This window comes from Chiloscyllium plagiosum, unplaced genomic scaffold (genome assembly GCF_037043375.1).
Source record: "Chiloscyllium plagiosum isolate Xiang-an unplaced genomic scaffold, Cpla_swu_hap1 HiC_scaffold_31, whole genome shotgun sequence".
Lineage (NCBI taxonomy): Eukaryota > Metazoa > Chordata > Chondrichthyes > Orectolobiformes > Hemiscylliidae > Chiloscyllium > Chiloscyllium plagiosum.
Window position 1 is genome coordinate 23,555,697 of NW_028270169.1, and position 19,143 is coordinate 23,574,839.

General features: G+C 42.3%; 1 protein-coding gene across 2 annotated transcripts in view; it reads right to left on the reverse strand.

Moving 5' to 3' along the window:
* Positions 1–19,143, reverse strand: part of pipox (pipecolic acid oxidase) — a 57,995-nt gene that overhangs the window by 10,346 nt on the left and 28,506 nt on the right. For both annotated transcript variants that reach the window (XM_043718456.2, XM_087977361.1), the window contains 2 exons: positions 14,615–14,797; positions 3,557–3,706 (listed from right to left, as the gene is read on the reverse strand). In XM_043718456.2, the coding sequence (XP_043574391.2) occupies positions 3,557–3,706; positions 14,615–14,797 (333 nt within the window). The remainder of the gene's footprint in view (positions 1–3,556; positions 3,707–14,614; positions 14,798–19,143) is intronic.

Here is a 19,143-nt window from a genome sequence, read left to right on the forward strand (position 1 = left end):
TGGTATTTCCTTTCAACAAGTTTTTTTTAAATTGAGGATGGATTACCCCATCCCCAGTGGAAGGGGACTTACAGGCATTCGATAATGGCATAAAACAATGACAGTCCCTCTAGAGGATAGACATGGTTATTGCAATTTATCCCAGTACCAAGGCCAAGTGCTCATCAAGTCACTGCCAGATCAAAATGTGATCTTTTCAAGCCTAAGGCTACCTTCAGAATTCAGGACATTAGACTCCACAGAAAAGAGATTTCAACCATTTCCTGGCAATCTCTTCAAAATACTTTTATTCTTTTGTATTATGAAAATGATTTGTATTCCTTTTTGATAGCTGATTGCCAAGTTGTCTCTCCAACCTAAGTGATAGAGTAAGGGTATCCTTTATGCTCTCTGTATAATGAAATGGATTATAAAGACTGAGTGCCTTGGCATTATTCTTGCAGTTTAGATGATGTTCCTCACTACATGTTTCTTCACTGCTTGCACATATAACAAATCTTCTACAATAGGCCTAATTCCAATCGCAGAATAGTTTTAATTCTTTCACAGGAAATGTATGTTACAGGCAAGGTCAGCACTTGTTGCCCATCCCTAATTGCATAATCAGTAGTGACATTTTTATATCCCACACCAATTACATTTATTGCTTTTCAGAGTGAAGCAGTCAAGTTAATGTCCCAGTATGAAAAAAAAGACCTGTGCTGTGAAATTAGTTGAGACTACCTAACTCTCTTCCGTTCAGGATCTTTGCAGCTAGCTGTCTGAGGACTTTTGTCTGTCTGCATTGGATTTAAGCATTAATTCCAAAAAAAACACTCAAAGCCACTGTCTTTAATGATATAAAGAAATCTTTTCACTAGAAATTCATGAACATTTTACGACAGACATTAATTTGTGTATAGATTTTACTTAACATTGACACGTGTATATAATTGCATTAATCACTCCTATAGTGGTGGTATTCAGTGAGTCCAGATCGTATAAATCATACATGAATACGCTATTCAGCCTCTTGAGCCTGTCTCCTATTTGATAGAATCAAAGCTGAACTGCTTAAGGCTTCAACTCCATTTTCCCATCTATAACATTTGACTCCTTTTCCAGTCATGAATCTATCCAACTCAGCGTTAAAAATATTTAATGTTCCTAATTCCACTTCAAAAACAAGTAGGCTTCAGGTGCATTACCTGAGGTTAGGTGCTGAAAATAATTGAAAGCCCATTTTAAAGTAATAAATCCTACTCTTGTTTTTGTCTGATTCTTGTTATATTATATATGGCTAGATTACAAAATGCATAACAATATGGGAAGCATAGTCATGTGGGTGAGAGTTTAGCAAATAGGTTTTAGGACACCCAAACTGAGGCCTTACAACATCATCCTAGTGGGTGGGATGTGTAACAGAAGCATGACAAGTCTTGTGCGTTTGTTTCCATTACGAAGGCAAACTGAAGAATTTATCATTGCACAGAAGGCTGACAGGAAGCTGGCAAAACTGTGACAAAGGAGAGGAATATTTTGCAGATGGTAATTATGAATACATATAAGACCTTAAACAATATTTTTGCATATATTTATTTTTCCATCTATGAGAAGACAATGTCAAAAGGTCAAATCTATGCTGAAAATACCCATGGCTTTGAATTTAAAACTGCCTTTTCTTACTTTGATAATAAATGTGTGTCCAGGCTTTTGACATTGCCCTATTTTACAGGTGAACATTACTTGTTAATTTACAGTATGTATTAATATTCTTGCTCTTCAATTTATAATTTCTGTACTGCTTTATTTTAACTCATGGGATATGGCCTTTGCTGGCTGGGCCAGCATTTACTATCCATCCCCTGTTGCCCTTAAGGTGGTGGTGAGCTGTCTTCTTGAACTGCTGCAGTCCACGCGCACAAGGCTATTAGCAGAGGAAGACCAGGATTTTGACCCAGTGATAGTGAAGGATATGATATCTTTCACAGTCAGGACAGTCAATGGCTTAGAGGGAAACTTGCAGGTGGTAGTGTTCCCATGTATAAGCTGCCTTTGTCCTTCGACATGGTAGTAGTCCTGGGTTTGGAAAGTGCTGCTTAAGGATTCTTGTGATTTTTCTGTAGTGCCTCCTATGGATGGTACACACAGCTGCTACTGAGCATTGGTGATGGAGGGAGTGGATGTTTGTGGATGTGGTGCCAATCAAGTGAGATACTTTGCCCTGGATGGTATCAAGCTTCTTCAGTGTTGTTGGAGTTGTACTCATCCAGGTAATATTCCATTATCCTCCAGATTTGTGCAATGTAAAAGGAGACAGGCTTTGGGGAGTCAGGAACAACATTCCCTCTAAGCTGTGAGGCTGGCAGGTTCCGCGTATGCCAATTGGCATACTGATGCATTGGCTTCTGAAACCAAAAGGCACTGCTGTATACTGAGTCAGGAGCCACATGCAGTGGCAGGAAAAATTATAGGGAATGTGTGTTAGGAGGTGAGTTACTCACTGCAAGATACCTAAACTCTGACCTGCTCTTGTAACCGCTATTTATATGGCTAGTCTACCTCATTTAGTCATGGAGTGATAAAGTCATACGACATGGAAACAGACCCTTCAGTCTATCTCATCCATGCCAACCACATTTCTCAAGAGCCCCACTTCCCTGCACTTGACTCATATCCCTTGAAACTTTTCCTATTCATGTACCTGTCCAAATGTATTTTATTTGTATCTTCATCCACCACAGAGGGTCAATGGTAACCCTCAGCATATTGACAGTGGGGATTTAGGGATAGTAATGCCATTGAATGTCAAGGGACAGTGGTTAAATTTTCTCCTGCTGGAAAAGTGGTACAATTTCTTTCATGAATTTCTAAGACTGTTCACCTGAAAACAATAAACCTCGTATACCTGATTGTTTAATCCTTTTATATCTATGAAAGCACATGCACAACTTCTAAAAATATCCTTTTAAATCCCTTCACTATGTAGACTACTGTACTGTACTCTGGATCAAAGTAAACATACTTAAATTATCCAAAAACACACAAAATAATCTTTAAAAGAATCCCTAAACCAGTTGCATAAACAGAATATTTGATAACAGCAGGCATAATATTGTGATTCTCACTCATGAGAGAAATCAATAATGACTGAAGTCTTGCAATAAACACCATATACCAAATGACCAGATCAAGTACCCATTTCTCTCTTCTCTGTTGTCTATACGGATAACACATGAAGTAGTGAACATATGGATGATCTATGCTCTGGACACACATTTTCATCCATTCAAGTTTCAATCTAATGAAATTTGTTCTTATTTTCTATTCCCTGCAGCTGTATAATCATTATGAACACAATTTGTGGAGAATCTGTCAGCCCAATCAATCAATCTCAGAGTGATGATCAAAAGTTGACTATAACTTCAATTGCCATTCAGAAAAACTTCCATTTATATAATGTCATTTGCATTATAAAATATCCAAAGATGTTTCACAGGAATGTTATAAAAGCAAAATCATACACAGAGCCACATTTGTACTTGCAGAATAAAGAACCTAATCTCCATATCCATACCTTCATAAGTCCCGGATATTCATTGGAAGGAAGACCATAGATATGATGTTCAATGGAGTCAGAAATTTTTATAAAGCAAGGATGTCCCTTCTGAATTCCATATGTTCCAAGGACTTTCTCCTTCCAGTAACAAACCACGATCCTCAGTGTCTAACAAAGGTTGTCAATTCAACAGGTAAAAGGTTAATTCAAACAATGAAAAATAAATGTGCCTGTGAGGCACATGACATTCTAGCAAAGCAATGGGCAGTGTTTCACACAAGTGAGAGGCCACTAACTCAGCAGTGACAAAGAAACGAGGGAGTAATTGAGGTCTATTATAGTAAAATACACACTCTTGGGTGTAGCAATATTGCCAGACTTATGTAACTTGTTACACCCTTAATTACAGGTCACCCCAGAGAGGCAAGCACATCTTAAAGCTACTAATAGTCAGCTGCTTCGATGGCTGAACTGAGACCAATGGACTACAGATGCTGGAAATCAGTGTCAAAAAGTGTGGTGCTGGAAAAGCACAGCAGGTCAGGCAGCATCCGAGGAGCAGGAGAATCGACGTTTTGGGCATTCCTGATGCAGGGTTTATGCTCGAAACATTGACTCTCCTGCTCCTCGGATGCTGCCTGACCTGCTGTGCTTTTCCAGCACTACACGGTTTGACTCAGAACAGAGAGCAGTGCCTTTTAAAAGTAAATTTTTCAATGAACTCAAATACTACAATTTACACTGATGTAAACTAGTGAAGATGGATGGATTTAGCTGGCCTCCTCCATCCTTTCCTTGTGAAAATCCCCTGTTTTAAAGGACAATGGTAGCTCTCTACTGATAACATCTTCACTGGCCAGGCAGGGCGTGGTGTTGAGATACAGTGTACTTAGTCTTTTCTCCACTCAAAGGACAGAATCCTGGAGGGGTCTGAGTGATGTCAGCTATGGCAAAATGTGTAGCAGAATCAGGCAATAAGTGTGGAGGCCCATCTTAATAGAGTCATAGAGATGTACAGCATGGAAACAGACCCTTCAGTCCAACCTGTCCAACTCAACCCGTCTTTTATGCTTTTCACAATTGGCATGACAATATGCTCACCAAGCAGTGGAGGGTTATAATTGACAGGCATTAAGACTTGTTAAATGACTTGTTAATGCCATGACTCAGCTCATTAATATCCAGCCTTCCATCTTATCAAACAAGCTTGATATTGAGAACATATGACATGGAAACCAGACCAAATAACTGGCGGATTCAGCTCCCCACTTGCTTCGTACAACATCCATGTTGGAGAGTGGGCACCAACATCTCAGGGCATGCTCCCACATGCAGCCCACATCTACAGACACCAGCACCCAACATGTGCCAGCCTCTAAAGAACCCTCATTGTACATCTCCGACCCATTTACAGGACTCTTCTGCATTGCAGTGCTGCATCTCAAGCTGCACTGGCAACTCCCATTGTAACCCTGCAGCAAGGACACTGTGCTCTGGATCACACTCATGGACTGGACCAGGCTGTATATCTGATGTGTTCACTTGCTCTCATCGCATTCACAAACTCTGAGCCTACCTGATACTCCCATCCCCCATGTCTGGCAGTGCCTTGCCCCCTTAGCCAGTGATATCAGGTTCAAATTACTGCTGTTTTGCTGAGTCATTCAGCACAGACACAAAGCCAAGCATCTTTGCATCGTTGTCAGCAGAGCTCAGTCAGGTCAAAGGGATAGCCGCCAGTCAGGAGTTCCCAGCACACTACATCAAGAGCCGCATCTGATGAGTCCAGATCTACCTGGGGTTGGTCAGAGACAGGATCTTCTCCTCAATCATGGTTAGGAGTTGAATGGCAGGGCAGCACATCACTGCCTTGACTCTTCCTGCCCCATCGTAGGTATGATGGAAAATGAAAGTGGGTGGCACAGTGTACCAGGTGAGTGAGTAAGTAACTTATAGGGTGTGCCGGGTTAAGATATTAGGTGTTGAGGTGGGAAAGACCCCACCCGTTCGGGCTGCTTCTAATGTTCCAAGGCCTCACAAGCTGTTCACTTTATTAGCTTTGGAGCAGACTGCTGTCTTCATTAAAGACAAAGGACAAAATGCACTTCTTCAAGCCATAATATCATCACAGGGGCAGGGTACGTACATAATGAAGCAAGTTCAATAAGACACCACCGTGAGAACTCACAATGCCTCGTCTTAATCCTCCAAAAAGCTCAACACAATGCAGACTCAGAAAAGAAAAAAGCTCAGCCCACAGTCGCTTCTACAGCTGTTGGAGCTCTGGTTGACTGGTAGGCTGCTAATATTACTGGCAACACAAGGGCGGCTTGTGAAGGCTGGGAAATCACAACACAGAACTGGGTGGGAGGGTGAACCGTGAGGAGGATAGATAGATGCTTCAGCGTGATTTGGACAAGTTGAGTCAGTGGGTAAGTGAATGGGGAGACGCAGTATAATGTGGATAGATGTGAGGTTATCCACTTTGGTAGCAAAAACAGGACAGCAGTTTATTACCTGAAGGGTGAGAGATTGGGCAAGGGGGGGAGGCATAATGAGACCTTTCACTGAGAGTAAACCTGCAGGTGCAGCAGGGGGTGAAGACCACACACAGTATGTTAGCCTTCATAACAAGAGGAGTTCAATACAGGAGCAGGGATATCTTGCTGCAATTGTACATGACTTGGTGAAACCATCCGTGGAGTACTGTGTGCAGTTCAGAACCTCCAGGAAGGATGTTCTGGCTATGGAGGGAGTACAACAAAGATTTCCCAGACTGATTCCTGGGATAGCTGGTCTGATGTTTGAACAGAGACTGGATCAGTTAGGACAATATTCACTGAGGTTTAGAAGAATGTGTTGGGGGAGCAATCTCATAGAATCCTGTAAACAGTCTAATAGGATTTAACATGGTAAATTCAGAGGGGATGTTCGCAGTCATTGAAGCAGAGTCGCAGCCTAAGGGTATAGTGCAGGACATTTAGGACGGAGATGAGGAGATATGTTTTCACCCAGAAAGTGGTGAGTATGTGTAATTCTCTGCCACAGAAAGCAGTTGAGGCTAAAATGTTAAATACTTTCCAGAAGGAGTTAGATTTAGTTCTATGGGCTAAAGGGATCAAAGGGAAAAGCAGGAGTAGGATACGGAGATGGATGATCAGCCATGATCATGTTGAATAGTGGAATAGGCTTGAATGGCCTACTCCTGGTCTGATTTTCCATGTTTCTATCTTTGTGGATCTTGGATGGCTTTAAATCTCCTAAATTCGATCACCAAACACCAACAACAAAACCCTCATCAAACTGGCATTAAACCTGGGACCTTCCTGGTCTGTATGACTCAAGCATTGGCAAGACACAGGCGGAAGTGGGTACTGCAGATGCTAGAGATTAGAGTCAAGATTAGAGTGGTGCTGGAAAAGCACAGCAGGTCAGGCAGCATCCAAGGAACAGGAAAACAGACGTTGCGGACAAAAGCCCTTCATCAGAAATTTTGCCCAATATGTCAATTTTCCTGCTCTTCCGATGCCTGACCTGCTGTGCTTTTCGAGCACCACTAACATTGGCTGGACATGTTGAATGATTTGGGATAGTCACAATATTGTTTCATTCTCCATGTTTCTGGGCTTTAAGCATTAAATAATGGCAGCCTTCTGGCAAGATATATTAATACAGTGATATGCTACACTACAAAGTAATGGAGCATAGGAACATCTGTTGTTTCCCTAATATGATAAAGCCTTGATTTGGAGCTGCATTATTAAATGGAGTACAGTACCGAAAACAGGAGTTTCTCCAGATGGAGAAAGATGGAATTCAGTCATCCGTAATTCCCAGATCATTATTTGGGAACAGTTTTGTGAGACACTGGAGAGCAATTTGCAGAACAGTCAGTGGCTTAAAAAATAATCATACAGTTGAAGGAGTGCCCATCTCTGCACAAGAAACATAAACGTAGCTGTACCCCTAGAAAGATCTCCAACAGTTCTCGGTGAACACGTGATCATCAGAAATAGGAACAGGAGGAAGCCAAACTCCCCTGAGCCTACATCAATCTCACTTTCCCAACCTATACCTAGATCCCGCTATTCCTTTGACTATCAAAAATACATCATTCATAGATGTATTCCATGACACAGCATGTCCCTTTGAAGTTGAGAATTCTAAAGACTTACACCATGAAGACATTTTTCTACAGGTCTATCCCAAATGGCCAATGCCTTAACCTAAGACTATGAATCTCCAACCAAGGTGAAGAACATCAATATCCATTCCGATCAGCCATGAAGAACATGAAGGCAGATGTATATGTGAAAATGACTGGCAACTCACATGAGAAACATAAACTGTGTAAATCCTGATATGTTGTCTAATCCTTCTCCCCAGGACAATACTAATAATAACACATTTTTCTAGTTCTCTTCCAAAATAAAACAGCTTTGCTGAATAAAAACTGATTCTTTTGCACTGTTTCTCCCCCATCCTTTGCAGCATTTGTAACAGTATCAGTCTGTAAATCACAAAAAGGATTTACAATCCAGTCCTCTTAATCTCTGTTGAAGGCTCCTGCACAGAGGAGATAGTCCTTTCAGAGAAATAGTGTTTCAAATGTAATCACATATGTTTCTTCAAAAATGAAAAATATTGCCTCCATTTGTCATATGTGCAAAAACCTATGGCAAATCAACTAGCCTACATGACTGCTTTAAAAGAAAACTAATGACTTCAATAAATATCTCAATATTAATGTGATTTCCCCCATAAATATTATAAAACTGAAAGCACCATTTCACAGGTTAATCAGTGAGATCAATATAAAGAGTGTTAAAGAGTGAGCGTGTGGGAGGCAGAGGGATGGAAAAAGCAGAAGAGGAAATTCAGCCATTTAATCTTATGCAGAGCACTCCCACGCCTGTCTGAATGAAAACCATAATTGCAATTGGCCGTCCTATTATTCAAGAATCCAAGAAGCTTTGACTGGTGGACAAATGTGTGAAGTCATGAGGAGGAATGTAGGTTGGGATTATCCCAGAACCTGAACAATGTGGGCTCTGGCAAGAACCTTGGGAGAATTGATTGAGAATTCAAACAATTCTTGACGCCAGGATCATCACGTTTCACAACCAACTTCCAGATCTCGAGGTGACATTCTCACTAGTGAGCAGTGAAAAGCCTATTAGCATGGATTGTTGCTCATTATCCCCCTCGTACTACTGAACCTTGCCTCATTAATATTCAGGCTCCCACTGTCTTCCCAATGTAAACATCAGTGTGTACCCAGCGACTCCAGCACTTTGCTTGCTCCTCCAGCCTTCCATCATGGTTACCTGGCACCAGCATCTCAGGGCACCCTCCACTGGCAGCAGCTGCACACTTTGCTTGTCCATGGACAGCAGTACAGGACCCATGCCAGCCTTTTCACATCATCATGGGCTCATCTGGATTCAATGCAGTACCCTCCTGCACTGCCATGCTGCAGACCGACAACTATCACTGCATTGCTACTACACCAACACAGGGTACAGGGACTGGCATCCAGCTCACGGACTGCAACTGGACCAGGCAACATGGGGCAGCACAGTGGCTCAGTGGTTAGCTCTGCTGCCTCACAGCACCAGGGACTCAGGTTCAATTCCAGCCTCGGCTGACTGTCTGTGTGGAGTTTGCAAATTCTCCCCATGTCTGCATGGGTTTACTCCAGGTGCTCCGGTTTCCTCCAACAGTCCAAAAATATGCATCTTAGGTGGATTGGCTATGCTAAATTGCCCATAATGTTAGGTACGTTAGTTAGTGGTAAATATAGGGTGGGGGAATGGGTCTGGTTGGGTTTCTCTTCAGAGGGTCGGTGTGGACTTGTTGGGCCGAAGGGCCTGTTTCCACACTGTAGGGATCCTAATCTAAACATCTCTGGGCTGCTTGCTTGCCCTCTTAGCAATCTCTCAGCATCCAGCTCAATGCTTGCAGCATCTCTGCCTTGACTTTCCCCCTCAGTCTCACTTTAAAGGTTCTAGTCTATCTGTATTGCCTTGCAGTTTAGCACAGACACAATCCAGGCAACTTGTCCTGGTTGTCGCTAGTGATCAGTCAAATGGTTGGATATGTTACTGTACAGCACAGTGCTATATTAATCTCATACCTACAGCATGTGCCAGCAGCCTATGTGACAAATACACAAATACTAAATGATCACATCTCAAAGTCCTCAGTGAAGTCACAGTGGACTGCTATCAGGGGTCCTGGTACGGTCAAAGGCAGCATCCACCATCAGTCCAGGGGTTTAGTCACAGTCAGTTGTCTGCTTGGAGCAGTCAGGACCAGGGATGTCCATCATATTAAAGTCTGGGTGGTGGGCCACGGTCAGTCCGGCAGTGCCAGGGTCAGGGATTAGCACAGCATGAGTCAGAAGGAGCATCACTGGGCAATGGTTGGTAGTTTCAATGTAGCTGGCACCTTGACAAACACCAGGATAGGACTGCCAGCCAGCCATTCATGTTTTACATCCTAGCAGCTGGCATTGTTCTGTGACAATGTCTCAATCTGCACTGGCACTGCACCTTGCTCATCTGAGGAAATGGCATAGAAGATGGTAGACCCTGGATTTCCTCTATCTCTTATACATCCTGAGGACACTTTCAATTGTGACCTCTTCATGTGGAAGCTGTTCAGCCTCACTGGTGGTTTATATATATATATATTGTGTGTGTGCGTGTATGTGCACCACATCCCAAATTGCTGCCTCCCATCCCCAGTGCTGAGATCTCCCATTTTCCTGACTACAACAATGTCACATCTTGCCCACAAAACCCATAGCACAGATATGCTCCCCCCCCACTCCCACCTTACTGACTAGGCTGGACAGCCCCAGGTGATGACTGCCCAGACCCCTGAATGCACTCAGTGATCTCCCAACCAATGCTCTGCTAATCCCTTGACCATACAGCTGAGGACTGACTTTGGCCCAGCATCTGGGCTTTACTAAGGTGGACCCTGACCCGGCCTTCCCCAATTAGATGATTAGATTACTTACAGTGTGGAAACTGGCCCTTCAGCCCAACAAGTCCACATCGACCCGCACCCATTCCCCTACATTTGCCTATGCACGTAACACTATGGGCAATTTAGCATGGCAAATTCACCTAACATGCACATTCTTGGACTGTGGGAGGAAACCGGATCACCCGGAGGAAACGCACGCAGACACAGGGAGAATATGCAAACCCCACACAGTCAGTCGCCTGAGGCGGGAATTGAACCGGGGTCTCTGGCGTTGTGAGGCAGCAGTGCTAACCACTGTGCCACCGTGCCCCCCAACTTATGTCTAAATTCTGAACTGACTTATTGTGCCTGGGCACCCCCCCACTGAAGGCTGCCTCTCTTCACTTAACAGAGGGCTATCCTCAGAATTGGGGGTGGAGTCTCTGGAGGCTTGAAGCCTACTCATTGTGCTTACAGTGTAAGCTATTGCTGGGGGCTGGGGGGGTGGGGGGGGGGGTGAGGGATCTGGTGAAGCACAGAAGCAACATATCCACGCCTTTTCACTGTCAACTGCTGATGACCATGAGAAACCTGCTGGTTTTGTGTCTGTACTAAAAGGCAAAACCAGACAGGAATATCGGTCACCTGTTCACAATAACCCAGGGGGGCAACGTGTTAAAAGCCAAGGCAAGGCAGCGATGCTGTGAGCACTCAAGTAGGAGTGAGGTGAGTGAGCTCTAATAGACCAAGGGAGCAGCCTGGCACCTGGTGCAATCCATGAGCAGGGAACCCCTCCCTGTACATAGTACTCTTGCGGCAGCATTGCAATGATAATTGATAGCGTGTCCCAGAGTGCAGGCTGGCAGTGCAGAGGCATGTGTCTGATGTGAACAGGGGTTGAGTGAAACTATTTCCCTGAAAAGTTGATGCCAAATGTCCGAGGTAGAGATCTGAAAGTTCAAGCCGAAAGCTGGAATCACCAGATACCCAGACTAACTTACATGTCGGGAATTCTCAGCATCTGCTTTCTCTCCAGCAGGTGGTAGAATAGGAAGTTGTGTACCAATAAGACAAGATTCAGTCAAAATGATGTGATAATGACTAATAACTCCTGTTTAATCGGCCTTTCACTGTTCACTAGTGAGAATCTCCTGTTGATGTCCAGATTTCTCTTGGAAAATGGTGCTTCCGACACTGAGAAAGGCCTTACCTGACTTTTCATGAGATTCTCTCAATTTTCTCACCATAGCCCACTCATTCAAGAATTCCAAACATCAATTCTGTTACTTTCACCACACATGCTGCCTGACTGAGCGACTGAATATTTCCAGCTTTTTTTTTATTTTAGTTCAATGAGGGTGTTAGTTAACATTAAGGAAACGGGATACCTCTAGGAATATTTATAAGGAATCAATCTCTAATGATAGCATTAATTACAAAAATGAAGCTCAAGTGATAATTGTCACCTAAACCCTAAGATGAGGCAATGGTTTTGCAATCTCTATCTCACTGAAACGTTTTTGTTTTAAATACTGAGAAGCTGAACCCTGGTGGGATCAAAATATAAAAAAAGAACTTTGATTTTAATGACTCTTCAAAAGAGGTTGTTTAGGTCGGTTTATCAGATGCTTTGGAGATTTGCTAAGTAATTCAAAAGGAACAGCTTGGATTTTGTTCATGTAAGCTTAGGATCAGGGTTGACTGTAAATGAAATTGAAAAACATCGAATGGATTACAGGATTCACGTGTACGTGGCTTTCATTCAATTTTTATCAGCCTTTAGAGTCAGGATGTAACCAAATGTTAGATTAAATGACATGCAGGATGCTGCAATCTGAAATAAAAGCAGAAATCGCGTAAAATACCCAACAGGTTAAGCAGCATGAGTGGAGAGAGAAGCAAAGCCAACATTTCAGGGCAATGACCTTTCATCAGATGGTGCTGAAAATCAGCTCTATCGTTTTTATTGGTTTTCTCTCTCCAGCAATATCCCTTTCCGAGTCTCTTGGCTTTGAAGTTAGATTTTATAATCTGGCATTTTTGATTCAGGCCTTTCATGTTACAGTATCCCAGATGGGAGGTCATGGAGGTCGGACCTTCCTCTGAATTACGTTACTGCCTGCGTGCTTTAATAGATCAGGCAACTGACTCCACAAACCACTTCTCTGGTTGACATGCCTATCATACAAAGCTTTAATAAGAATGCAAATTTACAAAATCTCCTTTCTGCTTTAACTTTTCAAGCTGTGCTAATATTCTCTGGACTTGGGGAAGTGCATGAATCCATTGGCCAGAGTGTCAGGCATCGGGAAATGATATTGTTTCAAAAGCACATCTGCATGGTAATAGGTTTCTGAGCATCTGGCTGGGGTTACCAACTCTGGTTTGACATATTCCTAGAAATCTGATCATGTGATATTGGATCACTGACACTGCTTCGGACTTTCACACCACATGATCAAAACCCACATTGAGGGAAGGCACTCACTGGCCTCAACAAAAAAAAAACAAAGCTGCCTGATTCCTCAAATAAAACACAAAACTACACTTAGCACATGAACAGTGTCTCTTCAGTCTTTCTGTCTGCCTTTTCCCCTGTTTACCTCCCCACTTGCTGCTGCATCTGCCCATTCTTCCTCAGTGTGCTCAGCTGCAGGTTTTACCTACAGTATGCCATTTTCACCTGGCGTACCAATGCTGTTGTTATTTCTAATAGCGTCAGAATCCAAACGTGAGTAACTTTTAATCCCCACAGCGTAGGAGCAGGCCATTTGGCCCACTGAGTCCACAATGACCCTCCAAAGAGTATCCCAACCCCCAGACCCATCCCCTACTACCCTATCCCTGTAACCCAGCATTTCTCCATAGCTAATCCATCTAGCCTGCATATCCATGGACTTTATGGGGCAACTTAGTATGGCCAATCCACCTAACCTGCACATCTTTGGACTGTGGGAGGAAACCAGAGCACCCAGAGTCAGGGAGAATGTGCAAACTCCACACAGATAGTCGCCTGAGGGTGGAATTGAAACCAAGTCCCTGGTGCTGGGAGGCAGCAGTGCTAACCACTGTGCAGCCCTTGGTATTGAAACACCCAGCAAACCCTTATTACAGTTCTCTATTATGTACATTTACATTCACAGACGCTTTAGTACCTAGATCTGTACATTAAACTTCCCATTCCAAAAAGCAACATTCTTTAAGTTAAGATAGAATCTGAGACCCATATACCCTCAGGTCACATGCCCACGACCATGTCTCTTGCAAGGCATGCTGACATAATGTGTTTCTTAAAAATATACTGACACACTGAGTATGAGGCATAACACTGCTTTTCTCTTTCTCTCTGCCCGCCCCCCACCTTGCCCCAATGTCTGTTGGCTCTCTCCCCCACCCAGCCCCAGTGTGTGTTGCTGTTTCTCTCTCCCCTCCTCCTCAGTGTGCATACCTCTCTCTCAGTTTGCCTCTTCTTCCAATTATTCTCAAGAGTGCTGGATTTTCATTGGCCCCAGTGCCACCATCACCAACTTGCATTCAAATGGTGCTTTTAACTTTGTAAAAACCTTCAAGGTGCTTAAAACATCGCAATAATGCAATGCTTTCCAAATATTGGGGAGAGAAAAGGTTGGCTCAGTCAACACAGTTTGTTTGCAAGCTATAACTGTGTAAAAGTGAACCATGCATTCGCAGGGTAGGGTGCAGGGGAGAGCTTCCCTTCAGCTCAATTGCCTATTCCAGTAGATCAACAGAGAATCTATATCTGGGGGAGCATGAAGTTTGTGCAATGATGAGGGCTCGGATTGGGGCGAGCAGAAAATAGGAAGTAGCCTGACTTCTGTTAGTAGCATCTGTGGAAGGACATCTACAGTAAGGATTAATGATCGCAAAGCAATTACTGTGAAGTTTATTGAGTGATAATTCCCCATTGATTACCAGGAGTACAACACTATCAGTATATATTACACCCAAAGAAAATTCCTGGAACACTTTACTGTAATGCAGCTTTGATTGTATTGATGTATTTGGAGGTCATTTTAGACTGAGCCCTATGATAGGATGATGTTACTTGGTTATGAGTAGGATCCAATAAATCCCTTGTACCTTCAGAGGAAGTTGCAGTCCCACGAGGTTCAATAGTTTATTCGACCAAGGCCCAGCTGTAATCACTAGACTCTTCGCTCTGTAAATTCCTGCGGTGGTTGTCACGGTAACCGGAGATCCAGGTTGTATATCAACAACTTTTTCACCATCACAAATGGTACCTCCAAACCTCCGGAACAAATCCTGCAAAATATTTAATTTTGCCTTGTGAAACCACGTAGAACACACCATTATTTCCAGTAATTATTTCTCCACGATCCAGAAAATATATTTCTACATATCAAAGTGATCTATTTCTTATCCTCACACTGATTATACATTTCCCTTTCCTTTTTAAATGATTAAACTTTACTCATTTTCCAGTCGTCTGCTAATCAGTTCCTCAGACATTTTATTACTTTAACACACTTTCCTAGTGGAACAGAAGTAGTTAAATGCATCACATATATATTAATCTGTTTTATATATAACTTCCACTTCACAAGCCCTGCTCAAGCAGGGGAAGATTTCAAAGAGAAAAAGGTACGATTGATGTTGAAAGACAATCAGGTTTAGGTGTCGCCTCCGGGATATTTTTAGCACGTTTATAAAAACCTCAGCTCCAACACATCAAAGTATTAAAATTATCCACCTAAAGCATACTCACCCACTCAATGTTAAAACTGCTGGATGAATCTTCATGTTTGATTTCAAATTGTTTGTAACCCACATTTTGCCAGGAGGTGGCATTACACTGGGTTTTCTTCTCCAACCACTAAGTTTTAACTAATTAGGCCAATAATAATTTAGCTATAAACATGTACAACTGCAATCTAAAAGCTTGTTCAATCCTTTAGTACACTTCTCCCACCCCTCAGTGGATGGCCTTCATCCTTCCCCATACCCAGAGATCATGGAGTTTGTTCTCTTACCTTGACATCTCAGAAGGAAAAGCCAGTAAAATGTTTGAATGAGACATACTAGTCTGATTGGTCTTATATACTTCCACGTGGAGCTCCAGTACGACCAGTACATTAATTTCCAAAAGATTGCTTTTAAATTGGTTTTCTCATCCAGCATTTATGCATTTGTGGAATCACAGAAATGTTCTGATGCAGAATGAGACCATTCAGTCTATCATTGCACACATCCCAATGCACTGCTGAAGAATTCCTAGTATCCAGTTGAGGCATTCAACTTGCAATTCCTTACACCGTATAGGATTTGACCTCTTGCTTCTTCTTTCTCGCGCTATGGTATTTTTGTAACCCCTTTGTCCTCATACATTCTTGTCTGCCAAGTCCTCCCCACAAACCAGACTTGATCTGAAAACTGCAATTAACTCCGTTTGCTATACCATAGGAGCTTGGTTGGTCCTCTCACCAATACGAGGTTCAGTTGCTGTTTCTACCTTCACCACCCCCCCAACCCACACCAACACTGCGAGAGGCAGCAGCTCTTAAATCCAGCTCTGGCATCAAACACAAAGTAGTTCAGGCAGCTTAATGCAATCACGTTAACTCGGATTGGTGCTGATGTATGGGGGAAATGTGTTGGTTCTTATTCTAGATTGAATCAGCAGCAAGAGCATCAATCAATGGCTGCTTAGATGCCACAGAACAATACATTTTATTATTCAAAACAATGGTTTTCTGAGTTTTTTTTAATGACTGTTTGGAATGAAGTGTTTTGAAACAGCATTGGAGGGCAAGCTTCATTCTCTTAAACATTCTTCATCTAACCCTCAACTTTCCAACTATTGTTTGACCTGAACAACGCAACCCAAGCCCTTCTCACAAAACAGGAAAACCAGGAGACTCCCTTTGTAACACCTGGTGACTGAAGGACTCCATCAGTAGATCTTCCATTGCACACTGTCCCTGTTCCTCCATGCTTGGCTTTGGGATGTCTAGCCTAGCAGAAACTCTAGAACATAGAGCTCAAGGGAGGAGGCAAGAGACGTTTCATACAGTCTAGTCATTGCCTTCATATTAATACACATCTCTGGACAATAAGAAAACAATCTTTCAGCACTGCCTCAGAATCTGTTCCTATACAAAACATTGCAAACTGTACTTTTAGGTTGGAATTCCTCATTACATATTAAGTGTTAACAGGTGTCGACTTCACAAAATGAAGCCTTGAGCACCAGAAAGTTTTACAACATTAAATCTCTATCAACAATAGCTTCAACCAACCTAATTTCAGAATGCATTGAAAAGTTGAAAAAAAAGTCTGGCCAAACTGTTTATTTCGGATAAGGTCTGGCATATATTCTTTAATAGTTTAATAGAAGCAGCAATATGTGCCTGATCTTTATTATGCTCTGCCTGGCTGATCAAGAGTTAAGTCAGTCAGTATCCCTACTGGAAAAAGTGGAATCCTGATGAAAATGTACAATGAACAGTAGAAAAATCAATCATTGTTTAGACACTTACTCACTGCATGAACCAAACAGTATCTTGATGGTGAATAAATCAATACACTGTGTTGAGGTTAATCTCTAGGCTTATTTAAAATGATAAGACTCCTGTAAGTCTAGCTGACCAATTTTAAAACAAACACAGTACTAATTTACTCACTTGTGCATGCCTATGTGAAAATTATGTTTGTCATTGCAAAGTTGATAAAACTAACCTTTTGATTTCTCAGCACCACTGAACCATTAATTAAAAAATAGTTGCCAACAAATTAAAGGAAATGGATAAACATTAACCTCCCACAAACTACTAAACAAATCTTAGCCTATTAACCTTTCTATCTGTGATACTATTTTTAAATGAACAGAGGACTGAATTGCACCATGTGTGAATATGAAGTTTTATAATAGGGTTATGTTTTAAATTGTCTCCTTTAATTCTAGAAAAATGGAATAGTGGAAAACCACATGTGGCTTCCCACTAGTTCTGTCCAATGATGAACCTAATTGACGTAGGTGCATAGGGGATTGTGGCCCTAGGGTCAAGTCCAACTGAAATGTGGAGAAAGTGAAGACTACAGATGCTGGAGATCAGAGACAAAAAATGTGGTGTTGGAAAAGCACAGCCGGTCAGGCAGCATCCCAGGAGCAGGACAGTCGATGTTTCAAGCATAACCTCTTCTACAGTCATGTGATTCCTGATGAAGAGCTTATGCCCAAAATGTCAACTCTCCTGCTCCTCAGATGCTGACTGACCGGCTGTGCTTTTCCACCACCACACTTTTTGACTTCAACTGAAATGTGTCAGATTTAAGACCAGAATACAAAAGGAGATGCAAATATTCTTGCTGCTTGCAGATTTATTGACTGAAGGACCCTGAATTGATGCAGAATGTGAAAGAGAGAGAGACAGACATAGTTAGCCCCAGACAAGAGCAGGAAATAAAGACCAGGCAGAATGTGTTGGAAGCACATGCTCTGGTTGATGACACCAGTGGTAACTTAAGGAAAGTGAAACTTCACCCTGGGATGGCTGGAAGAGAAAGGAGTTGTTGGAGTGGGCCTTCTTGCTGGAAGTCAATTTGGGCAATTTCAGAAAACCAAGGGAAACAAACTTATTTCTCAGTGAAACAGGAAGAAAGGCAGCCTGTTAGAAGCTAAGAGCATGCTGTAAGTAAGATCTAAGCATTACCGTAGCAGGGTTGGTCACTTTATGGGAAATTAAAGGAGGTATCCTTCCTGTATTTTAATGTATTATTTGCCTACCAAGTATTGTTTAATTTGTTATTTTTACAATTACAGTAAGACTTTGAAAATGCAAAATCCTATCGTGTGGTCCATTGAGTTGGACATTAGGAATTGAACTCTCTCTTTAAAAGTATTGAAACTCTGTGGGGACCATAATAGCTTCTGCATTTGTTATTTTGTTTGTTTCTAGTTTCCTCTTTAGTCATTATTTCTTTCCCTTGCTGTCTGAATTCTGTCCATTCTCGTTAAAAAAAATTGTATGCAATACTAGTTTCTAATCTAGTTTTCTTAATATTGGACAATGTTTCACTACATTCCCCGGTTTCACCATATTTGCGTGATCTCCCGATTCTCCTTGGGCCTCCACCAGAAGTGTGCACAAGCCTTTATATATTTTAAAGCAAAAAGTCACGAGATGCACACATTGTTTTAAAAAATGATGTTCCACAAAGGTTTCTTCAAACTCATGTGCCCTGAAGTGACCTGACCCTGCTCAATCACCTCCAGATTCTGAATGCTTATTAAGGACAGGGATGCTGTTCCAGAGAATGGGACATCTTCCATTTCAGATATTCTGGCTGGATTTTAACACCCCAAAATAGGTGTGTTGGGGCCAGGTCAGGAGCTAAAATTCTACCCACCTATTTTGCAATTTAATGGAAGTGGGACCGGTAGCGGCTTAGCAATTTACTCGGTTATAATGAGTCTGGTCTGACCTTAGTTGACCTGTTTAACCATGTGACAGGAAAGCCAGTAGCTGACAGAAGGCGGGGACAGCTTCAGGGAGAAGGTGAGCACCTTTACAAGCCCCCTGCGAGATCAGAGAGTGCTTCTTTTAAGCTAGTCAAGCGAGTTCTGCCAGTTTTTCAGAAGAAGTCATATC